At 44.7% G+C, this 25,090-nt stretch overlaps 1 protein-coding gene across 10 annotated transcripts in view; it reads right to left on the reverse strand.

The window, feature by feature from the left end:
- LOC130121492 (formin-binding protein 1) overlaps positions 1–25,090 on the reverse strand; it is a 91,049-nt gene that overhangs the window by 51,129 nt on the left and 14,830 nt on the right. For 7 of the 10 annotated variants that reach the window (XM_056290298.1, XM_056290307.1, XM_056290306.1 and 4 more), the window contains exons 1-2: positions 3,315–3,440; positions 1,753–1,868 (exon numbers count right to left, since the gene is read on the reverse strand). In XM_056290298.1, the coding sequence (XP_056146273.1) occupies positions 1,753–1,868; positions 3,315–3,356 (158 nt within the window). In that variant the 5' untranslated portion in view covers positions 3,357–3,440. Of the gene's footprint in view, positions 1–1,752; positions 1,893–3,314; positions 3,441–25,090 lie in introns of those variants that run through there. The other 3 variants (XM_056290304.1, XM_056290302.1, XM_056290299.1) reach the window with 2 other exon arrangements.

A 25,090-nucleotide genomic window follows, 5' to 3' on the forward strand; every position in this document is an offset into this window, starting at 1 on the left:
ACGTTTCTCTCAGTAAAAGTTGTGTCCGGATGAACTGATTCAATTTGCTGTGATGAACAACCTCGATCACACAGGCTAACCTAACCTCTCCATATCCTCTGACTTCCTCACGTTAGCGTCGTCTGTCAGTTGTGGCTAGTGTATGTTTGCGTGAGGCTACTAGATAACAGTTACAGCAGGTTAGTGGATCCTGTGCAACCCAGGTGGATGAAAACACCTAAACCATTTGTGGAACCTCAGGTCCAGTAAAAACCATCTTGACACGTCTAGACTTGCTCCATCCTGACTGGCATACGTCAAACTGTAGGGTAAAGCTTAATAATTATGTAGCGTAGGTCTACGGAGGACAGTAGAAGCCTATGGGGAGCCTATGTAGGTCTATGTGTGCGATTTAAAACTGTCTGCAAGCTTTGTGCAAAACGAGATAAAAAGACTCAGACTTTAAAAAGGACATTAAGACGAAATAAAGAAAAACAATGAATACAGAAAAATACAATATAACACAAAGTTAAAAAAAATGGGAAATATTTTCTCGTATTTTTAAAGTAATTTATTTTTGATTACATTTAAGCATTTCAACCTGTAGTAAACTGAAAACTGAACAGAAACCACATTAAATGCTTGAAATAGGGAGAACATGTATGTTTATGTGTCCGTTAATGCATGCTTCAGCATTTTTTAATTGTCATGTTACCAGAGGTTTAAATAGCTCAAGGCATAAAATAAAAAAAATCTGGGACAAAAAAAAACCAAGATTTCTCAGAAGAATAATTTAGTATATCTCTGTAAATGTGTTTATGTTACTATCATGAAGTCAATTTTTTTGGATAATACTAATATGTAAACTACGACAACAAGGCCTAGCCTATTATCTCAACAGAAAAACAGACCTTGCCCTCAAAAAAAGAGGAGACGTTTAGGCTGCATTGGATCTTCCTTAGGCCTTTACTACATCAATGCTGAATGGCTATTGGTCAGTCACAATGAAATGGGGGGTTGGGGTCAGCACTTAGGGTATTAGCCATCTTGCAAGCCCCCTCTTTGGGTGGGGATTGTGGATTTGGGGGGGGGGGGTCTCCTGCTGCTTGTTGTTGATATGTAAGACGCATCAGAGGACCTGTGACCCTTCTCTCAGTAAAGGAGCAGTCAAGCACAGTATGTCTCCTTAGAACCCGTGGTGCACCGAAACAGCCATTTAAGCGGAGGATATGGAAAGGGGCGGGGCCACCGCTGGTGACTGGAGTAGAAAAATGTGGGTCAGCACTAGGGATGATAATGCCTAATCGCTATGGAAACACAAGCTCCGCTCCATCCCCCACGACCTGACTTCCTCTTGCCTGTAGCAGAAAGAGGCAGCAGAAACAGGGCTACGTAATAGACAGCAAGTCAGATAGAAAAAGATGCTTCATGTAGGACAAAAGCCCACGTAACATCAGCTGGTTTATTTAGCTTTTCACCTGGGTAAAGTACTGTAAAAACAATGGAACTCTGTGTGGCAATTTTCTTGAAAACCCATATAAATGAAATAATGAACAGTGACATTGTTGCTGTTAGAGAATAAGTGATTGGCTCAAGGACGCTTCAGCGGGCCAGATCCTTGCTATCATGAGGCCTTCAGCCTGTGCCCTGTAGTTGTTTCTCTAATTAATGCACCATCTTGCGACACTAAGCATAGGTGGAAGAGATGTCCGTCCCTGGGAAAAAAAAGCATTAACCAAAGTCAGTATACTTTAATCCAGCTCAGGTACTCACCGAATTTGTTTGGCATAGTTGGTTTCAATCTCAGATCTCTCCTTGACAAATTTGGTGTATCTCTCAACAAATTCGATGCCCCACTGTGTATGCTTCTCCAAGTTGTCAAATTGATCCTGTCGAAAGGAAAAATAGGACATTAAGTAAAATGGTAAAGGGACTACATTTATAGACTTTTCTAGTCTACTGACCTACTCAAAGTACTTTACAGTGGATGCCTCACATTCACCCATTCACACACTGATGGCGGAGGCTGCCATGCAAGGCGCCAACCTGCTCATCAGGAGCAGTTAGGGGTTGCGTGTCTTGCTCAAGGACACTTTGACAGGCTCTCCGGATGGAGCCATGCTGCCCCAATGTTACTTCATCCATCCATCCATCCATGCATGCATTATCCAAGCCGCTTGTCCGAACCGGGGTCGCAGGATGCTGGAGCCTATCCCAGCAGTCATTGGGCGGCAGGTGGGGAGACACCCTGGTACAGGCCGCCAGTCATTCACAGGGCCGACACCCACACACATTCTCACCTAGGGACAATTTAGTGTGGCCGATTCACCTGACCTACATGTCTTTAGACTGTGGGAGGAAACCAGAGCACCCGAAGGAAACCCACGCAGACACAGGGAGAACATGGAAACGCCACACAGAGGAGGACCCCAGACGACCCCAAGGCTGGACTACACCGCGGCTCGAACTCAGGACCTTCTTGCTGTGAGGTGACTGCGTTCACCACTGCGCCGCCAGTACTATTTCATAATGGGCAATACACCACCGAGGTAATCTCACATTCCCTTCATTACAGAAAAAAAGCTAGCTAAATGAGAACAAAAAAAAAATGATCTGCTTGAATTTCATCATGGCATCTTCTACTGAGAGTGTTCCTCGAACAAAGCTCACCTTTGAGACTATTCAAGATAACATTTCACAGACCTAACTACGAAAACAAATGCAAAACGTAAGACAACGGACTTGATACACCAGGAACAATGGCACACTTAAAATGAATTAAAACAGGCAACACAGTAAAAAAAAAATTTTTTTTAAATGCTGGCTTGCCCTCAATAATTTTTACTACATATGGAAAGCAGGTTCTTATAACCACATATGAAGTGTGAGGAAATCAAACAACCATTTGAGCAGTGCTTTTTCCATCATCAAATTATTGAGACTACTGCAACTCTCTAGTCTGGGGCTTATTCTGCCCCATAAAAGCCATTAAGTTTAAAAAGCTGGCTCTCTTCTATGGTCACTGTAACCACTACGTCCACCTACTCGGAATTGCAACGTCAAAAAGTGTAGGCTATTATGCTGAACAGAGAAATTCAATTAATTTTCAGTAAGAAAAATGCAGTGGCTTCTCATCAGCAAAACTATCACAAAAATTAACACTTCCTGTGACAATGATCACACAGAATTGTACAGACGCGGACATACGCTCACACACAATCATCACACAGGGCCTACTGCTGATCATACGGTATTTCTAAACCGTCGGTGTTGACCCAACAAATAGCTGTGGCCACAATGAAGAAATTACAAAGACAAAAATTCAAATAGACGACCTTAGTGTAGCTCCAGCAGTCCCCCATCCTCTCCTCTCCCATCTCTGACGTCTTCCCGCACCCAAAACACAGGCCGTCCCAGTGGAACAGTCTGAGCTGGAGCAGCACTTCTGCACCCTCCGCCAGATAAAGTTCTCTCGACGACTAATGTACCATGATTCTCTGTACCAGGTACAGTTTCCTTTAACAGCACTACAGCAGGAAGTGGCTGTGGCAAAGCAAAACCTGCAGAACTTCACCGTCCTCCTTACTTTGAGGTGATTTTTTTTTAGACATTGAGGTTTCCTTATTGTGCGAGTTATTGTCATTTGATTATATCATCACTTCATTATTACTGTCTTTCATTGCATGCCAACGTTTTTGCAGCCTAAAGTGTGCCCCTTTTACGTCACTTTGTGCAGTGTAAGGGGACTGATCAACCCTCCGAGGGGCAATCTGAATAGACTTAGTCATACGTAACACATTTTGTAAAGGAGTAATCAAGGACGACAATGTGGTGTGTATTCAGTGAGGCCTTTGCAGTCTGTGTTGTTGCCCAGTTTCAACAAGCTGCTATTCATCCACTCACTCATCAGAGAAGTGACAAGAAAAACCCCAGAACAGTTACTCATTATATTCAAAATTAAAGGGGACACACACCCTTTAGCTTTGTCTTCCATTTTCTATCTCACTCACCTTGCTCACAAGAGCTCATAAAGGCTATCTAGTTTTGTCTCTTTTATAAAACACGGTTCCCCTTCATTCCCCAATGATGAGCTGTCAATCAGTCACCAAATTTACTCACAGCACTCACTTATGCAACAATGGGCAGCAGCCATTCTTGAGCACCTTATCATACAAAACAGCTTACCAGACTAAAATACAATACCATCAGCACACACCATTGCATCACAGACTCCCCTACATGCACAAAAACCCTCCTCCTAACTCTCATTCATCCACACTTGACAAATCAATTTACCCTTTTTTGCAGGGGCATCATCTTATCCAGTTAGTATACACCTTGTAATATCCCAAACCCGAAAATGTCCTACTCGTTCCTTTCCAAAGCGGGACGGCAGGAGCAATGAGATCAGAATAGATGGCGTATCCAGACCATGTCCTAAACTTTTCAACCAGAGCAAAGACTTAAGGTTCCAATTATCTTTACTGGGAGTGTGCATGGGGTTAGGAACTCTGTTCCTTGATCCACGCCCACACAGAGAAGCTGCACAGTGTTTTGCCAGAGGGCAACCCCTGACTGGCTGTGAGCGGAGAGAATCTCAGAGGGAAGGGGAGGAAGCAATGCAGCACTGGCCTACTCGCTCACGCATACTCTCCATCTGAGACTACAGCTGCTCCCCAGCATTCAAGCCAAATGCTCTGCCAGGCGTGAGGTGAAATAAGTGGGATGTGGGAGGGTGAGCATTTCTGAGTGGGGAAAAACAAAGGGCGGGACTTGAAAGAAGTGGATATAGAGAAGGGGTGGGGTTACATAGGATGAGTTTAATATGATGGGGCGCTTTCAAGGAAGCATTAACCAATATCGCTGGCCGAATAAACTTCTCTATCCTCTTAACTGAAACTCAGTGTTCATTTCCTCTCTTGCTGTCATGCTCAGAACTAGCCCTGTACGGGGCTAGAGCAAACCACCGTGTGGGTGCTAATCCCGTGGTATAGACAATCTCTTGGAAAACTCATTTTGCACCATTTGTGGCACTTTTGACAGGGATTGGGCAAGGCTTCTCGAATTAAATTTGCCAATCTGATAACCACTCCCTAATAAAAGTCACCCCTTTTTCTGTTATCCCGAGTGAAACAGAAAAGGGTTCAAGGATTTCACAAAGGCTCAGATTGGCAAATATCACCCAAAAGGAAAATTCTAAATGGCTTGTGGTATTATTTTGTGCTGTGAAATAATGAAAATTCAATTCCATACTGACAGGAAAGTCCATCCCAAGACTAGACAAACCTTGTTTTCTATGATATCCCCCCTTTCAAGTAGACTTTTTTCTCATAAACTGATGTAACTGATTGCAACAGCAATATTTTGCTGCATCACCAACACTCTAATAGCGATGGCGGCTCTTTAGCGTCTGCTATGCTTTTATATACGTTTTGTCAGAAGTGATCTTGCAAGATGCCTGGGGGAGCTATGAGTCATGCTGATGAGGAAGAGTGTGAGTATATAACTTGGAAAGAGGAAGGGCTGATTGCAGCATATCTCAAGAGGTCAAACAGGGATGTTGGGACCACTCCAGCACCACAGCTAAGCCACTACTTTGACATATCAGAAGGACAGAATGCCCTCTCGTTCTGGGCAATGAGCACGAGGGTTCTCCCCTCACTTTTCCAAGTGGCTGACGGGGTGTTGGCAGTGCCTGCTTCCAGTAATCGGATGAAGCATGTTTTTGGTCATGGGGGCTCCATTGTACATAAATGACTGACATACTTTTGGCCAATTTGGTCTCTTGCAAATGTAATGCATCATAAGGCCCTAAGATAAGAGAGAAAACACAACCCTATATGCAAATTAGATGTATTTCTTATAAGCGTGTAGTATCCGTTATCAAGTTTTGTCTCCCATCTCTGAGATTTGCATGATTTTTTATCAACATGCAGGCCAGTGTTCAAATATTAGGCCTGCTTGAAGGTCAGTAGCAGTTGTTTTAATGTGATTTTTTTTTGGGGGGGGGGTATTTTTCCCCCTTTTTCTCCCCAGCTGTACTTGGCCAATTAGCCTATTTCCAGAGCCGTCCCGGTCGCCGTTCCACCCCCTCTGCCGATCCGGAGAGGGCTGCAGACTACCACATGCCCCCTCCGACACATGTGGAGTCGCCAGCAGCTTCTTTTCACCTGGCAGTGAGGAGTTTCACCAGGGGGACATAGCACGTGGGAGGATCACACTACCCCCCCCCCGAACAGGCATCCCGATCGACCAGAGGAGGCGCTAGTGCAGTGACCAGGACACATACCCACATCCGGCTTCTTAGAAATGTGAAATAATGAATCAAGTCACATAAAGGCTTTGGACCACCTGCATATCAACAACCAATAGTCAAGGCAACCTTCATTATCACTGAAAGAGATATTCAAATGGCAACAGGAGCATCCAGTAAACACCCATGTGAAACGAGTAAAAACAATGACGTGACATACGGACACTAAAAACTATACATGGCTAGATAAACAGAGACACAAAATAAAATAAGACACAAAAAAAAAAGAATGGATAAAAATAATCCGGATAAAACACTAAAACATGCGTATGGAAGCAGTGAGAACAAGAAGGTGTTACAGTGTTTCCTTCAGCTAAATGAATGAAACATTATGTCAGCTTGGTTTTATGATGCACCTAACTGAGGCAAACACTGTAGCACCCCGCACTGTAGTAAGCACAAACTCTTAATGTTTTTATTACTCCTCTATGTTTTTTTAACATGAGCTGTGTCTTCAAGAAATGCCAAAGTGAAACTTATGAAGAGTGTGATACTGTGGTCTACTTGGCAAAATAAATAAATAGATAAATGCATGGACAGAGTAACCCTTTCTTCAGCAAATCTCTTAGTTAAGGCAACATTGTTCTTGCAAAGCAATTTTGTACTTACAGGTTAAGTGTTTAGTTAGATCACTATTTCCAAAGAACCACTGCCTTCATTGACGCAATGAGCACAAGATGTGTTGTGGCCGATAGGCTAATTGGTGCAAATGATTTTTTCTTTTTTCAGCAAATCTCATTATCTAACTACTGGGGCAGTGCTACCATGGGTAACAAAGTGCAGGGCAGGCATCTAGGTAGCCAAACATAGCATGTCGGCTAGCTAGTCTGAGCCTCTTAGGGTTCAGCATTCCAGAAACCGGGTGCGGGTGCAGGTGCAAGTACAGTTGCAGACTCTAACACACGTGCGCATGGGTGTGGCAAATATAATTTTGGTAATTTTGTGACCCATTTCCATCTCCTCCTGCCGGCTGCATCTTCCTCCGTCACGCGAGCCACCTGCATGTCTTCCCTCACCACATCCATAAACCTCCTCTTTGGTCTTCCTCTTTTCCTCTTCCCCGGCAGCTCCATATTCAGCATCCTTCTCCCAATATACCCAGCATCTCTCCCCCGCACATGTCCAAACCATCTCAATCTTGCCTCTCTTGCTTTGTCTCCAAACCGTCCCACCTGAGCGGTCCCTCTAATATAATCGTTCCTAATCCTGTCCTTCTTCATCACTCCCAGTGAAAATCTTAGCGTCTTCAACTCTGCCACCTCCAGCTCCACCTCCTGTGTTTTTGTCAGTGCCACTGTCTCCGAACCATATAACATAGCTGGTCTCACAACCATCTTGTAAACCTTCCCTTTAACTCTTGCAGATACCCTTCTGTCATAAATCACTCCTGACACTTCTCCACCCACTCCACCCTGCCTGTACTCTCTTCTTCACTCCCCATTACCTTGAACAGTTGACACCAAGTATTTAAACTCATCCACCTTCGTCACCTCTACTCCTTGCATCCTCACCATTCTGCTGTCCTCCCTCTCATTCACGCATATGTATTCCATCTTGCTCCTACTGACTTTCATTCCTCTTCTCTACGGTGAATACCTCCACCTCTCCAGGCTCTCCTCTACCTGCACCCTACTCTCACTACAGATCACAATGTCACCCGCGAACATCATCGTCCACGGAGACTCCTGCCTGATCTCATCCGTCAACCTGTCCATCACCATTGCAAACAAGAAAGGGCTCAGAGCCAATCCTTGATGTAATCCCACCTCCAATTTGAACACATCTGACATTCCTACATCACACCTCACCACTGTCACACTTCCCTCACACATACCCTGTTCTGCCACTGCCGACTTCCTCATACAATACCACACCTCCTCTCTCTGCACCCTGTCATATGCTTTTTCTAAATCCACAAAGACACAATGTAAATCCTTCTGGTCTTCTCTATACTTCTCCATCAACACTTTCAAGCAAACACCTCATCTGTAGTGCTCTTTCGTGGCATGAAACCATACCACTGCTTGCTGATCATCACCTCTCCTCATAACCTAGCTTCTATTACTCTTTCCCACATGATGTGGCTGATCAACTTTCATCCACCATCTTTAATGTTTTGTGATGTGCTACGTAACACCTGGTTGTAAATTCCATCGCAGTCCTGCTCTCATCCACGATAACGACTTCTGGTACGCTGTCTGCCGTTTACATGTAAATTCAGCATCAGTCTTTTTCTTGTGTTGATTACTTGTCTCTTAAAAAGACTTTGTGAAGCATTTGGAAGTCTTAGATATCTGGCGGAACATTATTTTATGCAGCTAATAAAGAAAGCACACTGATTGGCTGTTATGATTAATGTTTTCCATTGGTTTTGACTGTGAACTTTTACATGCCAGCCATCTGGTTTAATGCTTTTAAAGCAAATTAATTTTATTAGGTAACACTATGAAATAATCAGACCAACCGATAATAAATAGTCCATTATGGATATACATGAAGCAACAGAGGCTGACTTCACCTCTTTAATGTAGCTGGAACTTTCAAAACACTGTGTTCTTTCGGATATTTCCTTCCTACGGCCCCTGTACGGCAGACCAGCTCCAACCCGGGCCTCACTTCTGTTATATCTACAGTGACATTTGACATGCGGCTTCGTTGACGTAGGAGGGAGGAAGGGGGGGACCCCTTCAGGAGAGGAACCAGCCCAGCTCTGCTAGTCTTTTCAGGACACATCTCCTTAACTGTAATGTGATTCGTTGTAATAGTACATGAAGGAAAAAAAAACAGCACGGTTATACAGGAAACAAGAACCAGCATCATACAGAGAACAAAAGGACACACCTATTGTAATAGGTACTAAACACACGTAGGTGGCCTTTGCTGTAAAATAACAAATACAAATACTTTGTGGACAAGGCTTCTGACGCCCCAACCTCCTTAACTGGTGATGCGGATTACAGTGCACGTTTAATGCACTGGAGTGCTAGTTAATCTCAACTAATGCACCCATTCACTAAGCTCCCATTCTGCATGAGATCTGCTTTTCATTACCTTGCTAAAGGCAGGTTCGGACCAAGCGACCGTAGCAGTCAGCGCTTTGCTGCTGGCCAAATGCTTTCAGTCGCTGTCATAGTGTTGTGCGTACCCATGAGCAAGTGACATGGATCCAGGCGGTGACTCAGACGTTTGAATTTGCAAGTCCCGTGCAACTATGAGTCGCCACACATCCGGCCAATGAGAGCTGGAATGAACACGGAAGCGGAAACTACAGGGGGGGAGCAGAAGCTGGGCAGTGGAAAAAACAAACAAGCTTTGTTGTGTTGCAACAAACAAAGTTGTTGTTTTGCTGTTGTCCAATTTGAAAAAAAAAAACAACTCATCACTGGACCCAGGATTTGGATGAATGGCTTGGTCATCTGAGACAGACGACAACAAGGCCCGGCACAGACCCACTGCAGTGTTAGAAGCTATATGAAGCTAACCTCCCAAGACCGAGTAACCTGGCCAAGAAATAGCTCTCCATTCTTGCCACAAGCGCCCCTTCGGAGAGGATTTTCAGTACAGGGAGTAACACTGTACCACGCCACAGAGCATGCCTCAAGCCAGAGGCAGTAGACAACCTTGTCTTCCCCTTGAAAAACCTCTAGACAACTTCCTAGAAAGTTAAAGGGATGATATTTTGTTTGGGAGTATTTTTTTATTTGTTTGGAGCAGCTTGTTGTACACAAAAACACAGTAGCATGCAACCTACCAACACGGGGATCGCCGGATCGAATCCCCATGTTACCTCAGTTTTGGTTGGGAAAGAAAGGTATGCCAGTATCGCCAGCAGTTAAATTTACAATAGATCTACCAGACCTCTTCCTCCCCTACCTACAGGCACACCCGTCCATTTCCAACAGGAGGATGGATCCTGGAAACCTGCAATGGTAACACTGTCTGCTGACAATATATCCCTGCCGGTTACCTGGGTGGCTGATGCTGATGTTGGCAATGGAGCGACACCACCGACTAGGAAACACCCAGCTCGGCGTGCTCTCCACTTTACATCCCCAAGACCAAGCATCACGAGCCCAGCTCACCAACACCACACCGCCGTCCGTTCGGATTTCAGCTGTCCAACTACCCTCTCCCTCCACCACGACCACCGAGGGGCCTACCACGGCAAGTGTGGCGGCTGACACCGATGACCTTCATATTCGGCGAAAGCTGGTGATCTACAATGGAGGATGCCTCAGTGGTCAACCTGATATCCTTGTGATTGGCGATTCCATCCCCAAGTTTGTTAAGCTCCCTGGTAGCATAACTTACTGTGCCTCTGGATATAACGTTTCCGATGCCTCTATACACATTCCAGCCATACTTGATTGCAATCCAACTGTCCACACTGTTATCGTGCACGTTGGAACCAATGACATCATGTCAAGACAATCATTAAAGCTGCAGTCTGACTTTGAGTCCTTCACTCTAACTTTAGAGAGCCTGGGCAAAAACTGTATCCTGTGTGACCCCACTCCATCCCTAGGTAAGGGCTCAGAGCACTTTAGCCACCTCTTCAGTCTGCACTGCTGGTTGATGAATTTCTGGACTGCTCCAGGCCATGGTTTCATTAACAACTTTGACTCATTCTGGCATAGGAGGGACTTTTACAAAAATTACGGTATTCACCCAAACAGTAAGGGGGTTAAGCAACTGACATATCTCTTCCATCGTAGAGCTTTTTCAGCCTGATGTTTAAGTTCATGCAGTGATCATGCGTCAAACACTGTATCGATCGTGTCCCTCTCGCTCTACCACTGACAGGATACAGCCATCTATTTCTCCTGCTGAGCCCGGTCCTCTCCCAGTCCATCCTATCTCTCTCATAATTAACAGTACACCACCAAAACGTGTCAAACACTGTCAGCCTGCTCTTAACACAAGCAACCAGATCTCTATCAAGAGTTCACTCTCAGTCAAGCCTTTCACTACAACAGTGTTTGAGTCGTGTAACATAAGATCTCTGTTAAACAAGATTTCATCTCATCTCATCTCATCTCATCATCAGCTGCTTCTCCGGGGTCGGGTCGTGGTGTCAGCAGGCTAAGTAGGGCACTCCAGATGTCCCTCTCCCCAGCAACGCCCTCCAGCTCCTCCTGGGATCCCAAGGCGTTCCCAGGCCAGATTGGACATGTAGTCCCTCCAGTGAGTTCTGGGTATACCCCGGGGTCTCCTCCCAGTTGAACGTCCCTGGAAAACCTCCGAAGGAAGGCACCCAGGAGGCATCCTAATCAGATGCCTGAACCACCTCAACTAGCTCCTTTTGACGTGAAGGTGCAGCGGCTCTACTCCGAGCTCCCTCCGGATGTCCGAGCTCCTCACCCTATCTCTAAGACTGAGCCCAGACAGCCTACGGAGGAAACTCATTTCAGCCACTTGTATCCGCGATCTCACCCTTTCAGTCACTAACCAAAGTTCATGACCATAGGTGAGGGCTGGAATGAAGATTGACTGGTAAATTGAGAGCTTTGCCTTCCGGCTCAGCTCCTTCTTCACCACAATGGTCCAGTACAACGTCCGCATTACTGCTGATGCTGCACCAATCCGCCTGTCAATCTCCCGCTCCATCCTACCCTCACTCATGAACACGACCCTGAGATACTTGAACTCCCTTCACTTGAGGCAACAACTCATTCCCAACCCGGAGGGAGCAAGCCACCATTTTCCGGTAGAGAACCATGGCCTCAGACTTGGAGGTGCTGACTCTCACACCGGCCATTTCACACTCAGTTGCAAACTGCCCCCGTGAGAGCTGGAGGTCGCGTTCTGATGAAGATTAAACAAGATTTATATTGTTAATCTCATTTTATCGCACGGTCTGGGTTTCGTAATTTTAACTGAGACCTGACTTAAAACCAGGAACTACTACCCTTTAATAGAGCGCTGTCCCCCCTTACCAGACCCTCAATATCCCTAGACTCACTGGTCAACAGTGGGGGTATTGCAGTTGTTTTTAAGAATACATTTATTTGTAATCAGATTACATGGGGTACTTTCAATGGCTTTGAATAACACTCTTAAAATTAATTTTGAAATACCAGTATGTTGCTTGGTTATCTACCGACCACCCAAACCTGACATTTATTTTTTTTTAATGAACTCTGAAATGTTAACCTCGGTGGTTCTTAAATATGGTGAGTTACTGTTACTGGTGATCTCTCAGATTGTCTTGCAACCAACTTTTTAAATATCACCAACTCTTTTAACCATGTTCAACATGTGTCCGGCTCTACGCATGACCATGGTCACACACTCTTGACCTTTTTTTACTCTCGCTCTGACCTCAAGCTCTCTGTCCATGTTTTTTTTCTTGTCTCTGTTTTGACACCATGAGACAAGTCAGGACCTGGCACCTCTGACTTGATTCATATATATATATATATATATATACTACCACTACTACTACTACTACTACTACTACTACTTTCGGCGACCCCTAATGGGAGCAGCCAAAAGTAATATATATATATATTTATTTCCAAAGCGACTTAGAATAAGTGCATTTAACATAGGAAATCAGGGGAACTACCAGTCATCTGAGGTCATAAGTGCATCTTCTCTCTAAACAAGCATCTAAGAGGAAAACCAGTGCTAAAGTAAAAGCACGAGAAAGAGATCTTTTTTTTTAAATGAGTGCATACAATAAGTGCTACGAGCAAGTAACTGGGTAGTAGCTCTTGAAAAGGCGATATATATATATATACACACACACATACACACACATATATATATAGATATAGATATACATATAGATAGTAAATAAACATATGGGAAATTTATACCTCGGTCCCTTTGGCAAGTAACCAGATACCATTCATAATTCTAATCTATTTTTAGTTGGGTGAACTATGTGGCAGGGCAGTTCAGTTGCCTAGTGTGTAAAGAGTACCACCTTGAAGGAAGGTGACAACAGTTACCTAATCTGTACTTTAAGAGGATTCTTTCATATGAAACTAATTAAATTCATTATGATTACAATCATTTATCCACTTTTCAACAGCTGGGATAAATCATCTGAAGAGAAATTGGAACACAGTTGCTTACATAGTATGTTAATACTGGTCTGGGCGCTAAAGCATGCAAAACTCTTATCATCAAACAGCATCCACAGCAGCATCCAGGTGGCGTGGCGTGGCGGTCTATTCTGTTGCTTACCAACACGGGGACCGCCGGTTCGAATCCCCGTGTTACCTCCGGCTTGGTCGGGCCTCCCTACAGATACAATTGGCCGTGTCTGTGGGTGGGAAGCTGGATGTGGATATGTGTCCTGGTCGCTGCAGTAGCGCCTCCTCTGGTCAGTCGGGCCGCCTGTTTGGGGGGGAGGGGGAACTGGGGGGAACAGCATGATCCTCCAACGTGCTACGTCCCCCTGACGGAACTCCTCACTGTCAGGTGAAAAGAAGTGGCTGGTGACTCCACATGTATGGGGGGAGGCGTGTGGTAGTCTGCAGCCCTACCTGGATCGGCAGAGGGGGCAGAGCAGTGACCGGGGCGGCTCGGAAGAGTGGGGTAATTGGCAAAGGACTATCTGGGAGAAAAAAGCCCCCCCCCCTGGATACACAAACCCACAAATGAAGTAGGGGGCGTGATGTTCTGCATGATAATGCACTTGTAAGACTCAGAGCATGTTGAGTCACGATGAACGGATACGAATAATGACATCACCCATAAAGAGCTTCAACAAGAGTGCTCTTGTTATTTTATCTAACGTAATGAGGTGGATCTTTAAGTTGTAGTTTCACCAAAGAATGGACAAATGTATTACAGAGCAAAGCCGGCAGCAATGAGAATATGTTGTGTGTCATGCACCACTTGTTATATTACCGCCACTAACATGTTTAAGCGTCTCGCTTAAATGAAGAGGCAACAGGGATGAGGAAATGTTGCCTAATAACTTGCTGACTTGTTGTCAAAATGAACACTCTTGAGTCATATTCCTGTGAGTCATACCACGTGTGAACATGAACACACACACACACACACACACACATCTACAAGTAACAAGTAGTACACAGTGATCCCAACAATGAACACAAACGTGGTGATGCTTCTTGAAGTTGATCGTATTTTGAAAAAGATACTGCCAAAGATTAGCATTTGACAGGCGTCCTGTAGAGAAAAGAGAAGAACAGATGCCTCTCCGCAGTAGGTGGAAATATCCGCACTGGATGAGTGGACAGATGTTCCACTGGAGGGAAGATAAAGGGACTGAAGGACAATAAAATCTATTGTCCAAGCCTGACATTCTTCTCAACTGAGGTTGACTGTGTCAAGGAGCAGGAATTACAGGCTGTAGCCCTGCGGCCCCATCGCCGTAGCATTTGTAGCCATAAACCAGGGTGGTAAATGGGTATGGCGGTTTCAATTTAATATTTATACTCTTTCCTTTCCCACATAACAGGGGGGGGACTAATAAGGTAACAAACTCCAAAGTGTACAGAGAAGGAGAAAAGAGGGAGAGAATTTATGTCCGTCCCCTAGTCTTTTGGGGCTATGATGTTTTGCCAAACTCGGTCATAAATAGCGAGTCCAATCGCCCCGACAAAACCAACCCGCCTGGTCCAGTAAAGCAGAGTAGGTCCCTCTGAGGCCGAGGGCTTTTCTTCTTTGCTGACCGGATAAAAGGGGCCACGCGAGGGAGATGAGTCAGAGGAGCAGTGTCCTCAGTGAAGCAGCATCAGTGAAATGGAGCTTCTTCCACCAGCACTCCAATGCACTTCTTGACCAAGTCTCAAAAGAGTGGGCGCCCGACCACAACAGCAAATATTTAGGGGAGATGCCAAGCACATTGTTAGACACACACGAGCCTTTGTGCAGAAAAGTAGGGGGGAACAATGCTACCATAGCTCTCAGTAACCCCTGTGCCAGACAGCAGGCAGATGAAAATGGACGCTCGCTGAAATACATAGAAAGAGTGATGATCGTATGGTGACCCTACTGAATAGTGATCCGCAACTTGTTTTATTTTGTCATAAAGTGAAACACACTTAAGGGCCCACTAACGTCCTTGCTTGCACCCCTTAAACAATGGCTTTAGCTAAGAACACAACCATTAATACAAGACTGAATCTGATTAGCCCTTCCGTTGTCCACGGGTCAAAAAATGGCCCATAACGGTGTTTAACAGGGGAGAAAAGACTCTAAATGATCTTTTTGTTTTAGAACCTGAAATTTGATGACTTTTCCGAGAGTGACCCCAACATTACAAAACGTGAAACATTGTTTCTGTTCATGTTTCCATGAAAGCTGCACACCACTAGGGTACTAAGATTGTCTTCGGGTCATGTTTGACCCTAAGACAATCTTAGTATCTTAGTACTTAGTCTAATCTTAGTTTCTCAGTATCAACCTTAGCAGTTTTTTATCTTAGGGTCATGTTTGACCTTAAGACAAAAACTACTTTCTGCACATTTTCTTGTATTTTAGTACTTCGTCTAATCTTAGTTTCTTAGTATCAGTCTTAATAGGTTTAGTTAGTAGTTTCTTAGCACTTTCTGCACATTTCTGCTACTTTCTTGGGCTATACAACTGCCATCTCTTGCTAAAAAAATAATTTTTACACCTATGCAGTACCTTAAGCAATAACAACAACAACAATAATAATAATAACAATAATAAAAATAAGTCTCTACTTTACTAAAGAAAACAAATATGACAGTTGTGCTGTAATAAAAACGAGTGGTGTCCACTGATTAAATGCAGTCTTTCTGCACTGTGAAGAGGGAAAACCCAGTTAGTCACAAAGTTTGTGGTGAATGACAGGTTCTTTCTTCATGCAAAATAGATATGGGGTTTAAATTTTAATTAAGTTGCTTTAATTTAGAGATTTCATGAAGGTGGGTCATAAATGGAGGCAGCATGGTGGCGCAGTGGTTAGCACAGTCGCCTCAGCAAGATGGTCCTGGGTTGGAGCCCCGGGGTAGTCCAACCTTGGGGGTCGTCCTGGATCGTCCTCTGTGTGGAGTTTGCATGTTCTCCCCGTGTCTGCGTGGGTTTCCTCCAGGTGCTCCGGTTTCCTCCCACAGTCCAAAGACATGTAGGTCAGGTGAATCAGCCGTACTAAATGTTTCCCCAGGTGTGAATATGTGTGTGTGTGTGTGTGTGTGTGTGAGTGTGTGTGTTGGCCCTGTGATGGTCTGGCTGCCTGTCCAGGGTGTCTACCTGCCTGACTACCCAATGACTGCTGGGATAGGCTCCAGCATCCCCACGACCCTGAATAAGGATAAGCAGCTTGGATAATGAATGCATGAACTATAGGGAAACACACTTAAGGGCCCGATAAACCCCTTGCTTGCACCCCTTAAATGATGGCTTTAGCTCAGAATGCAACCATTAAAACAAGACTTACTCTTATTAGGCTTGAATCTGTCATATCCTCAACATTTCCTATTTCTGGTAGTTTCAGGCATGGTCCAAACAGACACCAAGTCAAACCCTCTGTTTAAGTACCGCAGGTAGTTATATTCCAGGCAAGTGTGAGAAATACATATTTTCCGTTCACAATCCGACCAAATCCAACTCCAGCTCTACATCATATCTATGCAAAACACACAACAGAGGAAAAACAGAAACACACACTTACATGCATACACACATACACAGACACACACTCTGACAAAATATGGACAGCTGTTTGGGCCAGTGTTTATACATGTTGGAGCGCTTTTTTTGCGGGCCATGCAGATATTTATAGACACGCCGTCACAGCTGGTCTGAAACTGTAGAGCGTGTTGGCGTATGCACGCCTATCGCTCCGGGCTACTACCCATACGACAGCTCCTATGCGTGTCTGCGTATAACCCAGCGAGCACTTCTGCTAGACACTGTACTCACTCCGCCATTGGGCCTCTCTCAGTAAGAAGTTGCTATTGGTGGTAAGTAAGTCAGGGCTGTCACTTCACCAGACGAGAAACACCGCCACCCAAAATAGTTGCACAGGAAATTGCCTTCATGCAGATGTGAGTCACAGTAACTGAAAGGGTGGTCGACTCATTTATGAACGTCACAGAGGACTTTTTCACAGCACCATCTTACGCCTTTGTGAAAGACAAAGAAGGTGTAATGAAGGTGTAGGATTTTGCTTACACCTTCATTGAAGAAAAACTGCTCTTTGTCTTTCTTGTGACGTTATATCGACTAAGAGCAGAGTCAGTGCTGGACAGCCGCTTCTGCTATAAAGCTGAACTGTGGGTAATCACCGGCCTGTATTCTAAGCATCATTGTCGTACATAGCCTCTGGTTGTTCTACATCCTCGGGTCAGTGTCGATAACTGGTAGGGGTGTAAGAAAATATCGGTACACCCGAGTATCGCGACATTATATTTTGTGATACTGCATCGATTCTCAAAACCACTATATCTATGTTTAATTGTTTACATGTAAAGGTTCGTGACAAACATTGTGTTGTGTGTAACCCCACGACCGCTAGATAACAACGTTGTAATCTATCTTCAGCCATTTGACTCTTCCACTCCAACCCAACAACATAAACTGAGACAGGAAGTAGCATCAGCACAAAGAACACAGGCCTATGAAATCGCAATATATCGCCTTTCTTACAGTATCGCAATATGTCGTGATATATTAACCCCTGTATTGTGATATGTATCGTATCGCCAGATTCGATACCGATACACAGCCCTAATAACTGGTATATCTGGGGTTAAATGATCAAATTAGTTGAGTCTCTTGTAAGTGCTACAATCCATGTCTGCCCACTTACAGCGCTGACCATCTTCATCTGCAATAGCACCTTCAGGTACTCCTCACACGGGCTCAGCTGGGGCTCATCGTTGGGACAGTCCAACTTCACCGAGCAAACGCTGTCCAAGAAAACAAAAAACTCACTTCGCCTGCGCAACATGGCTGCAGTCCTCACGCAAGAAAATTTAAAAAAATTACAAATAAAAAAAACAAAGAAATGGACAAGCTTAATCCATTTCAGAAGATGGAGGTGCCATGAATTAACAAATCTTGGACAAGCAGAACAATGTTCAACGAGTTTTGAGGTCACTCATTTCTGACTATATTCCCGAGAGTGGATCCCGATCGATAAAAATAACAACGCCTATTCCGAGAGATTCACACAAAACACAAATAAATACAGATAGAACCAAAAGAGCAAGCACAGCAATCCTTAGGACAACCTCACCAACTTCTCAATGGGCAGTGAATGTAAATCACCATTGTGCGACAATATTCTTAATGTGATTGCTACAACTTTCTTATAACTAGCCCCGCTGCCCAATAGGAGCCCACTGCGCTGCTCAGGATTACTTTGTGAGGGGTGACAAAGACACATTAGCCATTGTTCTGGCTGAGCTGTTTTTGTTCCTTTAAGAAGATAAAGCTCTTTATCTATTATGTAACACATTCCCTGGAATTATGGAGAACGTTGCAATTCCACTCTGGAACTCAAAATTAGACCACACCTTATGGAACTGCAATGGCGCTTAACATATAGCTGCAATCACAAAGACATTGAATCAATACAGCTCCTCCAGTATCAAAGTCATAGTAGTGACTGATAAATGACCGAACATGCTCTGGTATACAGTGCTGTGAATGAACTTTATAGCACATGCAGATGCTAAATATTCTTATGTGCCATGTAAAATTGTTAAACAAAGGCAAGAAGTAAGGCATCAAGCTGGTCACGACTGGCTAGCATCTTCATCAGGTAACAATCGAGATTTAAAATAAGACCATAGCCTTCCAATGATCAGAATCAGAATCGGCTTTATTGGCCTAGTGTGGTTACGCACACGAGGGATTTGACTCCAGTTCACAGCAGCTTCTAGCACTTGCAGACTCACACACACACACACACACAACGTTTTCGGTTGTGTCTCGATTGTGTCTCACTAAACGTTGTGTTTCGGTTGTGTTCACTGAGGCACAAAGTTTAGTGGGAGAAACGTTTCATCACTCATCCAAGTGACTTTGTCAGTCTCAACTGACTGCAGGTATCCCCACCCCTTATAAACAATACAGTTGCCTAACAACTGAAAACAAATTCATATGCAAATTGGCGTGACCATTCACTAGAGCTACAATGGCCATGTGTACTATTCACAGAGGATGGGGAATAGTTGCATTCACAGCATTGTAAGAGGGCAACAGATGTACTCTTAGCCCCCCCCCCCCTCGGTTCAGGTCGTTCCCTCTTAACATACATGGCTTCTTTGACTCCCCGTTCAAACCAGTGTTCCTCCCTATCAACGATGTGCACATCCTCATCCTTAAAAGGGCGGCCACTGGCCTGTAGATGGGTGTAGCCTGCTGAGTCCTGGCCTGACACGTTAGCTCTCCTGTGCTGTGCCATCCTCTTGGTCAGCGTCTGTTTAGTTTCCCCAATGTGCAAGTCACGACAATCCTCCTGGCATGTAACAGGGTATACTATATTGCTCTGAGAGTAATATGGTATACCCTGTTACAGGCCAGGTATGAACGAGTGGCCCTGAATGGTGAAATCTGGATAACTTAAAGGCCTAGAATGATTTCATTTAACAGTGGTGGACAAATGAATTTAATTCACTGAATTTAAGGAATGGCCATTACTGCTTGAATCACTTCCATGAAACAGAACAAATTAATTTAATTCACTGAATTTAAGGAATGGCCATTACTTCTTGAATCACTTCCATGAAACAGGCTTAAAGTCACATGGCAACTACCCTCTTGTGCAGACACCTGGCATCCTTTAAAAATAAAGAGAAAAAATACCTCTACTAAGACATAAGTAACATGTCATCTATGTATTTTTGGTTCTACTGACTAACTGATTTGTAAAGGTTCACTGAAATTTTGCCCCCGCCTCCGACACAAGCGAAGGGAATGTATGTTGAATAAAACCATAAAATGTTAACAATTTTTGTTTGGTGTCTGCTGTGTTGGATTCTGCTGCTGTGATTCGTCTAAAAATTAGCCCAGACACGTCCTGTTTTTAATCTACACTTCCTTACAAGCTCACCACTGGTGGCTTGTCTCCAAGCCAACCACAATCAAAAACAGCTATATCTCAAGAGACTGTGGGACCCTGAACATGAACTTTTAACCTACTGTCACAGGACATTAATTGCATATTGTTGCTGCTAAAAAGCTCGATGTATGCAGAAAGCTGAATACATGAAGGTACTCTTTTTAGTTCATGACAGCAGTGTTAGATCTGTTACTGTGGTTTCTTCAAAAACAAGATAAAATAAGAAAGCGTTGCTTGTACTGGCAGGCAAAAAGTAGGCTACTTTTTTAAAACAACAAACTTTATAAACTGAAAGGAAAAATTGAGCTTTAGAGGTCTATTTCTGGAAGTGGAGGAGAGGTCATGTGACAACAGAGTAGGGTACGCTAGCTACTCTGCACTTCAGACCTGAATCTCCCTAAATCTCTTTGCCTATATCTTTTTATGTGAAAAATACGTAAGTTCATTATACCGTTTTCTGAAAAATAACAATGTGTACAATGTGAAGGCAGGGCGAAACAGAGCACCGAGAATCCAAACAAACAAACAGTTCAGAAACCTAAGATTTATCTCTGTCAAGCAAATAAGCTGGGCGCTGCACTTGTTGAGGTTGTCTGAAGAATCATTTCAGCAGAGGTTGGATGAAATCCAGCAGTCCATCAAAGGACAAAAAAAGGAACATAGGAACATATCAAAACTACAAGAGGACATATATCCAAACTACAAAAGAAACTACAAAAACTTCAAAACATATATCCAACATATCTTTTTTTTTTTTTTTTTCATTGTACGCCAGCTAGAATGACTGTGGGAACTGCTGGTCTGCATGCGCTAGCAGTTAGCTTAGCCTGCCCCGCTTCCGCGTCCTGTCAGACCACCCTCGGTGCTTCCTCTTTGGGTGCAGCTCCGGACAGGCCGTGGTCTCTAGACCCACAGGACGCAGCAGACCAAGCTCTCCTAGCCGATCCAGCGCCAGCTCTCCCAGCCATCAAACGAGGACAAACTTAAGTTCGCGCCGCCATCTTCCCACGCTGGTACTGGCTGAGGCCGCTTCAAGTGTGAATTCGCGCCGCCATCTTCCCGCACCGGAAGCGGAAGTGCTCCTTACGTGACTAATAGACTGGCAGACAAGCACTCCGCGAGCAAATGCCAGGCGCTCTACGCGTGGTAGCCATGGAAACGGCCTCTGTGCGCTACTGTATCCCTGCCAGTACAACTAGGCTACAGCAACACATTAAAACATATCTTCTAGAAATATTGAAAGAAAGAGTATATAACTAAATAACATAACTACCAACTTTCAAATTAGTTCAGTTTGTTAGTTTACTTGTGAGTTAAGTTGTGTTTAGTTTAGTTAAAAATAGCCCTCCTGTTTATGGCCCCACAACTGTTTAGAAAACAGTTATATAGCTCAGGTAACACACGGCGAGGATCGGTCTCTCGTCCATTGTGTGGGGTGAAACTCTGCGCCCAGTAGAAAAACAGTTCAAGACAATTCAAATTCCGGCAGCAGGCGGGCGTGTGCATGAGACGAGCACGACCGTAACAATTTCATGGGATTACACCCGTTTGCCGCGCCGCCTCATAAGATTGCCTACCTGTCCCCTTACCTTTCATTGACAATGAATTACTTAGGCGTGCCAATTGCTCCCCGTCTGAAAACACCATTAAACACAAGGCGAGATATTCATCTCATCTCATCTCATCTTCAGATGTCCCCAGCAACGCCCTCCCGCTCCTCCTGGGGGATCCCAAGGCGTTCCCGGGCCAGATTGGACATGTAGACCCTCCAGCGTGTTCTGGGTCTACCCCGGGGTCTCCTCCCAGTTGGCCGTGCCCGATAAACCTCCAAAGGAAGGCGCACAGGAGGCATCCTAATCAGATGCCCGAACCACCTCAACTGGCTCCTTTCGATGCGGAGGAGCAGTGGCTCTACTGCAAGCTCCCTCCATTCCGTTCATAGTCATTTATTAGCCATGACTAATAAATGGCTTTCAGGCTATGAACGGAACGCTGTTCTGTTCATAGCCATTTATTAGTCATCACGTCATTAGCCCAAACATCACATCACTAGCCCAGACTAATAAATGGCTATGAGCAGGAGCGAGATATTCAGCTCAAGGGATATAGATGTAAGGTTCCCAAGCCTGTAGTAGTAGTCATAGTACAAGTGTACAACAAAATATCGGATTGATACCGGTATCGGTATCGGAAGTGAAAAGCGGTATCGGGGCATCTCTACGTAAACATACCTCTGAATATAACTACTACTACTACTACTACTTTCGGCTGTTTCCATTAGGGGTCGCCACAGCGGATCATCCGTTTCCACCTCTTCCTGTCCTCTGCATCTTCCTCTGTCACACCAACCACCTGCATGTGGCTCCTCCTCTAACCCCACCTCCTCTAACCCCTCCCTCCCTAACCCTGCCACCTCTGAATATAACATTTATACAATTATGTCACGGACAGGGCTTGCATATAAGCAGCAAGCAACAGACACAGGTGTGTGCACATTTCAGCCTCACATTCTGAGATCACAAACTCACACTGCCAGTTACCAACACCTTGACTAATGAATCAACAGTATTTCGCTCCACAGACCTGATGTTGTATGAATGAGCATCGCATAGAGATGCTATGAAGAGTCAGAATGTGTGCCTCAACCACAAATGTATTTAATTATAATAGGCAATGGAGGGAAAAAATAATGCACTTACATTGGACATCTTGCTCTCTGGCTAACAGGAAGTGGAAGGTCAAAAGTTCCTGCGTGTTGTGCCCATTGGCCAAATCAGATTGCCTGTGTTGGCTTTGTTTTTTAGTTTAAAAATAAAGAATTATATATGAGCCACAGAAATTTCTTGGGGGTGCTAGGGGGGTGCTATGGCTATCCTAGGGCTAGCTACAGCCCCTCCCTCGCGCCACCTTTGAAATGGAGTATCCAGTGCAGAAAAGCAGATTAGTGCTCTCAAGGACCAGAGAGATCAGCAAGTCATGGAGAAACTCACAAAAGATATGGTCTACCTGAGAAATAGCATAATCCATTTGGACTTTCACAGCAGGAGGAACAAAGAGGGCCTTTTTAGAAATGGGAGAAATCCTGTAAATTATTGAATGAAATACTTTGCTACATTCTGGATTGAAAGACACTGACCCGGTAGCGGAGGTCCAATGACAATTTGCTGACGTTGCTATGTGGCAACGTCAGCAAACAGTTTTGAATCTCAGTAAATGGGGAGCGCATCCTGTGTCTCTTGGAAAGGCACAGCGGCCACATTCAAAGCAACATACTCGGCCGTTGTACCCAAAACCATTTGGACAGCAAAATGATCTCAGCGTGTCTCCATTGAAAACCTTTTGGACGACTCTGATGAATCTAGCATTTAGCCATTCTTGTATGAACCAGAATACAGCGCCAAAGGAATCCAACAGAGAGGCTGCTGCTGCTGCTGCTGCGGTGGCCATACAGACAGCTCCAGCACGCCGGAGGAGTGAGGAGCTGTCTGCCCGAGTCACCGCCAGCCTTCACTGACTAGTGGCGTTTGTGTAAAAGCCTCCTTTTTTGGCCAACAGAAACTCAGTCCCTGGGTTTCAATGAGTTTTGTTGTTAAAGTCGAACTCTGATGCGGTCCAAATAACAGCATCGAGACTGCCTGAAAAAAAGGGTCTCAGTAGGCTTCCGAGTGAACTGTGGTGTGGTTCGTTTGTGGGGTGAGCACTACCAGTACCAAACTCAAAAAAGCATTTAAGGAGAGATGATTATTGGGCAATAATCAAAAAACTTTTTACTGGGCATCCGTGTAGCCTCCAGACACAATTGGCCACGTGTGCGGGTGGGAAGCCGGATGTGGGTGTGTCCTGGTCACTGCACTAGCGCCTCCTCTGGTCGGTCAGGGCGCCTGTTCGGTGGGAGGGAGAACTGGGGGGGGGGTCCCCCTGGTGAAACTCCTCACTGTCAGGTGAAAAGAAGCGGCTGGCGACTCCACATGTATCGGAGGAGGTATGTGGTAGTCTGCAGCCCTCCCCGGATCAGCAGAGGGGGTGCCGAAGCGACCGGGACGGCTCGAAGGAGTGGGGTTATTGGCCGGATACGATTGGGGAGAAAAAGGGAGGAAAAAAAGTGAAAGTGAAAATATTCTTAAAACGACAGATAATATAATTGTGTAAATTCAATTAGGCCTATGCAAAAAAATATGATTAACATCTTTTTTCTCTCAAAAACCAAAAATATAGTAAACAGTAACACTAAAGCAAGGGTACATAGCAAACAACCGCTCCATCCCTTCTTTCAAAATATTCCAATAGTTCTTCCAGCAGTGATGGGCAAACCCAGCATCACACAAAATACCTCAGCCATTACATGTCAAAAGGTCAATCCATTTCTCAACTTGCATTTTTAACCGTTTTGCCACTTAACCATGTTTAAAGTGTGTTAAGAACCGAAACTTTTCTCTCGTCCTCTCTCATCTCTGTCCTTTTTGTCCTCTGCTCCCCGCGGGGCAATTAGCCTACATGTGAGAGGGCTTCAGTCATCATTTTTCCACACTTTTTGGACTCTGAGAAAGAAGAAATGAGAAAAGCACCCAAGTAGGCATTAATGAGCTTGCAGGTGGCCCGGTCACGGGTCGGTGTGGAAGTACACTCGGGGAGCAGGAAACCCCTCCTAGCCCAGCAGAGGTCCCAGTCCCTGACCCCCCTGACTCACACACACTTCCCGAGGGAAACATGCTGGCTCGGGTTTCGGCCCTGGAAGTGCCCTAAATATCAGATGAGCAGCAGGAGACAAAGCTGGATCC

This window comes from Lampris incognitus, chromosome 12 (assembly GCF_029633865.1).
Source record: "Lampris incognitus isolate fLamInc1 chromosome 12, fLamInc1.hap2, whole genome shotgun sequence".
NCBI classification, from domain to species: Eukaryota; Metazoa; Chordata; class Actinopteri; order Lampriformes; family Lampridae; genus Lampris; species Lampris incognitus.